General features: G+C 34.9%; 1 protein-coding gene across 1 annotated transcript in view; it reads left to right on the top strand.

Annotated features, from left to right (window-relative positions):
* Positions 1-1,151: 1,151 nt before the first annotated feature.
* Positions 1,152-7,544, top strand: part of LOC117103657 (solute carrier organic anion transporter family member 4A1-like) — a 10,590-nt gene continuing 4,197 nt past the window's right edge. The window contains exons 1-8 of the mRNA XM_033244258.1: positions 1,152-1,957; positions 2,277-3,058; positions 3,507-3,606; positions 3,811-3,932; positions 4,378-4,638; positions 5,653-5,851; positions 6,055-6,205; positions 6,782-6,951. Of these exons, the coding sequence (XP_033100149.1) occupies positions 2,344-3,058; positions 3,507-3,606; positions 3,811-3,932; positions 4,378-4,638; positions 5,653-5,851; positions 6,055-6,205; positions 6,782-6,951 (1,718 nt within the window). The 5' untranslated portion in view covers positions 1,152-1,957; positions 2,277-2,343. The remainder of the gene's footprint in view (positions 1,958-2,276; positions 3,059-3,506; positions 3,607-3,810; positions 3,933-4,377; positions 4,639-5,652; positions 5,852-6,054; positions 6,206-6,781; positions 6,952-7,544) is intronic.

Here is a 7,544-nt window from a genome sequence, read left to right as displayed (position 1 = left end):
GACTTTCTAATACAATTATTTTGAATAAAGTGACTTAGTCACAGTGGAATTTGGAGAAAATAGTAATGTTTCATGAATTGAGTACAAGCGAAATTAGAGGGTGTGTTACAGTATTTTGAAAGAAGACTGATCGACAATAAAACAAAGAAAGGTTGCGTAGACAACAAACTCATTCAACACTTTGAGGATATAACACTAGGCCTATAGGGAGTTAAGTATTAGACTACTGTAGTAGTAAATTGCTATATTTTTTCAATCGGATTTAAAATTTCAACCAAGGCCCCCGTAGCCAGCTGATTAAGGCGTTGAACAAAGAAACAATGCCTAGATAAATATTTATGTAAATAATCAATAATAACGATACAATAACATACTTAAGAATCAATATTAATATAAAATTTTTAAAATGCCTAAAATATATCATCATATCATAAATTCAAATCAATTCAATTTACTTTTATTTCCAAACATTTATAGCAAACTACAAAATATATATTGAACAAAATATAAATGTACACATGTTAGAGCACTTAGTGACAAAATATGGACGCAGCAGATATACTAGGCCTAAGCCTTTTAAAACTCAATGCCCTTTAAATACAATAACCTATATACATCTCTGTTTTTGTTAACAGTGGTTATATCAAATGTGTAAAACTTGAGTTACCATAGGCATTCATAACTAGAAATATATTTCTTTTTACAAAGTTTTATTTCATTCCACATTTTCTAATAAATTTTAACAAAAGATGACTTTCTCGATTTTCATTTTTTCTTCCAATAATTGTCTTTGTAATATGTCGTTTACATTACATTATTATATTTGAAACTGCATTGGTAATGTTGTGATGAAGGACAGAATCCGGGCTTCTTTCATCATTAATAACAGCATCATGAAATGAAAAATACATATGTTTGTCTGCCAGAAGAGACCACCATTAAACTCAAATACCAGTGGCGGATCCAGGAATTTGAAATAGAGGGAGCCCAGAGAGGGACTTTCACAGATGGCGGGTCGCGATAAGAAAAATTTTGATTATGGCACATCTAGATGGCCGGAAATGGCATGATTAGACTTAAATTTGAATATAATTTTCTTTTTTTCTGATTTTTATTTTAATTTTGAAAAAAAATTTAGAATCCTCCTATGAATACTGCATCCAAATAGACATGAATACCTAACTTTTTTTAAATAAGGGACCGCTTTTCCCAATCTCATACTGTATTCTCCAAATTCAAAAATATTAACCTTCTGCAAACATTCTAAATGTCATATCAGTTACATTCTATGTGCATTCAAACATAGGCTAAGCAATACATTTAACTAAAGAAGAGTGCTTTCCGGCCTACTGTAATAACAAATTACACCCTCGTTCCGAAGGGCTGGACGGCTCTTCGTCATTATCAGTAACAAATAGTACCTAGCCAACGAATCCCTCAATACTTTGAGCATAAGCAGTTAACTAAAACTAGTGCCTTTTCATGAGAGACAAATTCTGGATTTTATGAAGATACCCACCAAAAAACAACAAATAGGCCTATTAGTCTAGAAAAATGAATTGAAACCGAATTTCTTATTCTAAAACACTTTTTATTCTTTTATATTTTAATATTATTTTATCAAAATGATTGCTGTATTAGTAAGTTACAAACGCTTCACATCGTTCGATCATCTGCAAATGATCTTCCTATGGCAATATGTACATATCAAATATTTAGACATATTATCATTTAGTTCCCCTATATAGCGGCGCCACAAATGGGCTTATTTACATTGACACAATGCTGATGGTGATAATTGCTTAAGCTAATAACGCCCATAAAATTCAGCCTGGTACCCTTGTTGTGGTTTTCAAGCTATTCTTTAACGAGTTTGTGTCGGTAAGCAACAAGACCCAAACACCAATGTTTTGACGCCATATGCCTAATGTCAAATGATTTTGCATAACAGAATATAGTAAGTACAAATCAATTAGTTCTGTTAGCTTGTTTAGGCCTTCTTTACATCAACATTTTAGGACCAAAAAGGAAATAAATTTTAGGACCACAATGGCAATATGTTTCGGTACCATCATCACCACCACAATGATGATGGTCATCATCGTCATCATCATACTGATAGGAGCTTAAATGACCGAGGAAGTTACATAATTACTTGAATTTACGATTGAATAACGAGGTTTATTGTGTATATTGAATTTTTTTTTAATTTGGTTGATCTACACCATCCGCTTTGATACCTCGTTGAAGTACTTTATTATCTTCTTATTCCACAGTTTTATCAGTGATTGTATCTCTTTCGGGGTTTAGTAGATTTTAGAAAATTTATATGGATTTTAAAATATGACGTCGATCATTGATACACAAACAACCACCTTAACGCCCGAGGATATCGCGGTAGAGAACGCAATATCCACTACCGATGAAAAGACATCCTCAACGTCTGAGCAAAGCACAGAAACTCCGAAGGAAATTCAAGCAAGTGAAGATGTCCCTGAAAACGATGAGCTGACATGGGGCTGGTTCGGGTTTCGTCCATCTTGGCTTCAAGTCTTCAATAATTCAAAATGGCTGCTCTTCTCATTGTGTTTGTTCACTGCAGTCCAAGGAATGGTGATAAATGGTTTCATAAATGTTAGCATTACAACGATTGAGAGACGTTTTGAGATGCCGAGTAGGAATGCTGGCTTTATTGCCAGTTCCTACGATCTCGCTTGCGCGATATTGGTGCTATTTGTGACATATGTAGGGGGACGAGGACACAAACCCCAATGGCTGGCTATAGGACTCTTAATTATGGGCACTGGATCTTTGATCTTTGCTCTGCCACACTTCACAAGCGGTAAGTACGTTCCCGTCGTCGGGACAGCATCGGTCCTTTGCGGAGACCCGTTTGTGGATGACTGTGACCAAAGTACAGACTCTAAGCTGTCAAACTATCTCTACGTATTCATCGTGGCTCAGCTTCTACATGGCATTGGAGCTGTACCTTTATACACTCTTGGAACAGCTCTGATGGATGAGAGTGTGACGACGAGGCAATCAGGTTTATATCTAGGTAAGCTTACGAATGTACTTGTTAGGGAAGCTAAGAGGAATCGGATTCATATACCAAAAGAACGCAATAAATTCATAACAATAAGAAAGGATAATATGTATTGACGATGGTGATGTCGCGATTAATGATGATGAGGTTGGAATAGTGATGATAATGGTAATGATAACTACAGCGGGCATATTACTGGCTTTACGGATGTTGATGGTGATGATACGATGACAATAGACATGAAAAATAAGATGATGAAGAAGAAATTATGATGAAAATGATGATGATAATGAGGAGGAGAAGGAGGAGGAGGAGGAGGAAGAGGATGACATGGCAATGACAATGATGACGAGAATGATAAATGTCTTGGTATTATGATTGCGCAGTATAAAAGTATATTATTATAATAATCATTCTGACAATTGTAACGGAGATGATGATGATAATTTTTAATTTGCAGGTATATTTTATGGATCAAGTATCATAGGCCCCTCAATTGGATACCTTATCGGCGGTTATACACTTGGATTTTACACTGACTTTAATAGGGAGAACGAAGAGTTAGTTTTCTTATTTTTACCTAATTCTAACGAATTAATTTAGTCTTTAATAACAAATAGTACATACTGAACATTATTTTATACTTCTAAGTGTTATTTATGATATGGCATCATTTTCATTTTAGTTATTACTTGTGTCATTACAGTTATTAATTTTACCATTATTTACCGGTATGCATTAATGATAGAAATATGTTTTTACAGACTTGAGATTGAACCAGGAGACCCGGCGTGGGTCGGTGCTTGGTGGATAGGTTTTCTAGTTGGAGGTGTTTTAGCTTTCCTATCGGCAATACCATTAAGTGGTTTTCCAAGGGAGTTGCCAAGTAAATAGATATTATACAATATTTGATTCTATGCCAATTCATTATAGTTAATTAAAAGCTATCAAAGCGTATTATTTCGCCAGTCTACCGGTAGTGGAGCAAAAGAGTGACAATGGGTTCAATGTCCTCTGTAGTGAAGACGTGCTTGAGGCGGTGGGGATAATACACATCTAGCCACAACGTGCAGAACGGTGGTGGTAAGCTGGGATAATGCCAATTGTCAGATTTATAATTAAATATACTTAAACATTTATTTTAAATACATTAAGTTAAATTACCCGCATAATTAGCCATCAGTGGCGGATCCAGGAGGTTGAAGTAGAGGTGCCCACAGGGAGTGTGGGGGGAGGGAGGGGTGTGCCGACTTCCCCCAACCCTTGAATCCGCCCCTGGCTATATCTAATCAGCAAGCAAAATATTAACACTCATAATTAATCTTTTGCAGCAACTGCAAAAATTCGTGCCGAAAAGGTTTCCGAAGCTCACGCTGATAGTAAAGAAGAAAAAACAACACAAGAAGGGTTTGGGACGTCGGTGAAAGATTTTCCAAAAGCATTTATGTATCTGATTACGAATCCCACATTCATGTTTAACACAATAGCAGCATGCTCAGAAGGTTTGGTTCTAAGTGGTTTTGCGACATTCATGCCGAAGTTTGTCGAAAATCAATTTGTACAGACAGCCGGTAGAGCAGCAGCACTTGTAGGTAGGTTTTAACAATGAAGTGCAGTCTGGTTTCTATAAAATAGCTAGGCCTACACGCTGATTGGTCAAACCGTGGAGCTTTTTCGATTACGAGACAGCTACATTGTGCAACGAATGCAGTAAAAACCCTGTAGCGATTTTATGCTGCTAACAGCAGCAGGGCTAAAGCTTGTAGCCTTTACATGTGCACTGAACCAAGTAGTAGACTCCTGGGACAATTGTAATAATAATAATAATAATAATAATAATAATAATAATAATAATAATAATAATAGGCCTAATAATAATAATAATAATAATAATAATAATAATAATAATAGGCCTAATAATAATAATAATAATAATAATAATAATAATAATAAATTTATATAGCACAAATATACGAGGTCTCTATGCGCTCGGCACTAGATGTTGCACTTTTCAATAACTTTCTCCTCCCCTTAGGGTCACTTCATGTCCTCTGCAGCCAGTAAACTGGCGCACTTTCATCTGTCCACGACAGGGGCCGAGTGAACCAGTACACCGGCGTAACCCCCTACTCATCTCGAAAGATGTACTGGGTTCTTTTAAGTGCACATGGGAATTTGTGTACACTGGGCCTACGGTTTATAGTCCTTATAAAAAAAAAATTGTTCCACCACCAGAACTATAGGAGTGAGCAGATATTGTTGGCTATGATCACGGTGCCCCGCCTTAACCGCTCGGCCATTTGGCTCGCTCAAAAATAAAATTGTAAAATTTCTTCGCTAATATTCTTGTGTTCCAAACACTAAAAATGGGCACGGTATGTTGGAGGTCTATGTTAATTGTATCTCACTGAAAAACATTGCCACCAACAGTACAAAGCTTACACCAAACAATATAAATTCACGTAAATGGTATTGGCACTTGTATAGCACATATGTATTGGTATGTATGCTTTTCAACTATTCAGAGTTTGGTGTTATTCATGTACAGTACTCGTTCTGTTCATATAATTATGTGCATTTTAAGATTTGTTAAATATTTTCCAAAGGTATTGCTGCTGTTCCGGCCGCTGGTGGTGGCACTGTACTTGGTGGATATTTTGTCAAAAGATGGGACTTAAAAGTTAGAGGCAAACTGAAATTCTGCATCTTCAATACAGCTATGACTATCATATTAGCATTCATTCTACTTGTCTCCTGCCCTCAAGAGCTTGTCGCTGGAATCAACCAATCATATTACGGCAATGAGTACGAACAAAACTTTTAAATATATTTAAATTTAAATCCCACATAAGTACAATATTATCATGCCCAGGCATTATATGTTATAGTTTCAGTGGGTCGCAATAAGACAGAAAACAATTGTGATGCTTAAGCCCTCTCGAGAATCTAGAGTTGATTCGATACCACACAGTGAATTTAGGCTAATATTTTTTTTTTTATATTATTAGAACTCTTGCCGGAGATCAAGCAAATTTAACTACAGCCTGCAACGTTGATTGTGGTTGTGTGGTTGATAGCTTTTTCCCAGTCTGTGGCAGTAACAACATAGAATACTTCGATCCATGTCACGCTGGATGTAAAACATCAATTGACGAAACCGTACGTACAGTAGAATAATTAAATTACACTCATACCACTTTAAAAAAAACACGTAATCCTTATATCTGCAATTATTTAAATACTGCAAAAAAGGTAGATAACAAAAAACAAAAATAAAATTGTAAGAGACACCTAATTGGAATAGGCCTATATCCACGAAACACTGACAATACTTAAATGTCCAATACATGTGGTGAAAAACATAACCAATAAATATATTATTATTTTAATTATTAACAGTCATTCATTTATATGCGAAGTAGACAAATGAACACTGAATAAAATTTATCTAGATTATCTTGTACTTAATATGCATTGGGACGTTAAAACGTTGATCACTTGTCAATGACCACTGTTCATACTATTCGGCATAGATAGGATTTTTCCAGCGTTTATTTTTAGAACAACATCCGGGCCTATAACTAGCATTAGAACGTTACAAACTTGATAATAGATGACGAACCTACAAATCCTTTCTTATTTTCGAATTTTTATAACAGTTTTTGGCTGTGTTGTGTCCCTGCGAAATAAATCGTAAATATTATTAAATAAAATCAAATTCAATTTTGTTTGTAGACATTTGGCGATTGTTCGTGTCTTGGTTTAACAGGCTCTACAGATCTTGAAGTTAAAGCAGGAAAATGTGGGACAGATTGCAGTGCTTTACCGGGGTATATGGTGGGATTTTTTATCATCATGGTTTTTAACTTCTTCTCGAGTATTCCAGCAACGGCGACAACTTTAAGGTAAGTGGTAATCAGTCACTTTTTTAACCTCTTTTGGTGAGTCTATGATTGAACATTTTAATGTAAAATATATGTATCTTTCTTTTAAAGTGTATATTATACTATTTCTTAATTTAACCAATAGACCACAGAAGTTTTCTGGTTGAACAGATTCAAATACCGCCAGATACATTCTATTACAAAATAGGGGGTAGAAACAAATAATATAATATAATATAAATCAAGATAGCCGTTAACACTCTTAAATGATATATAAATCATCAAAGAAAGACAAATACAGTGTTAGAATAAAATACATAATAGTACATTGAATGCAATCCTATAAATAAATGAATAAAGAAATTGTGTAATGAAATGTCTTTGACGGGATTCGAATCTGCGACCTCTCGCTGTCAGCGCGAGCGTCATAACCATTAAACCACAAAAGATTCATGGTTGAACAGATTCAAATACCGCCAGATACACTCTATTACACAATGTTTTTTTATTCTAACACTGTATTTACCCTTCTTTGATGATATATATATATATATATATATATATATATATATATATATATTCAAAAACAACACAACAGATCGTATCTTCATCAT

This window comes from Anneissia japonica, unplaced genomic scaffold (assembly GCF_011630105.1).
Source record: "Anneissia japonica isolate Jap-2015-1 unplaced genomic scaffold, ASM1163010v1 scaffold288096_len198612_cov187, whole genome shotgun sequence".
Taxonomy (NCBI): Eukaryota; Metazoa; Echinodermata; class Crinoidea; order Comatulida; family Comatulidae; genus Anneissia; species Anneissia japonica.
The sequence above is the reverse complement of the archived record's forward strand: the minus strand, read 5'-3'. Positions and strand labels throughout refer to the sequence as shown.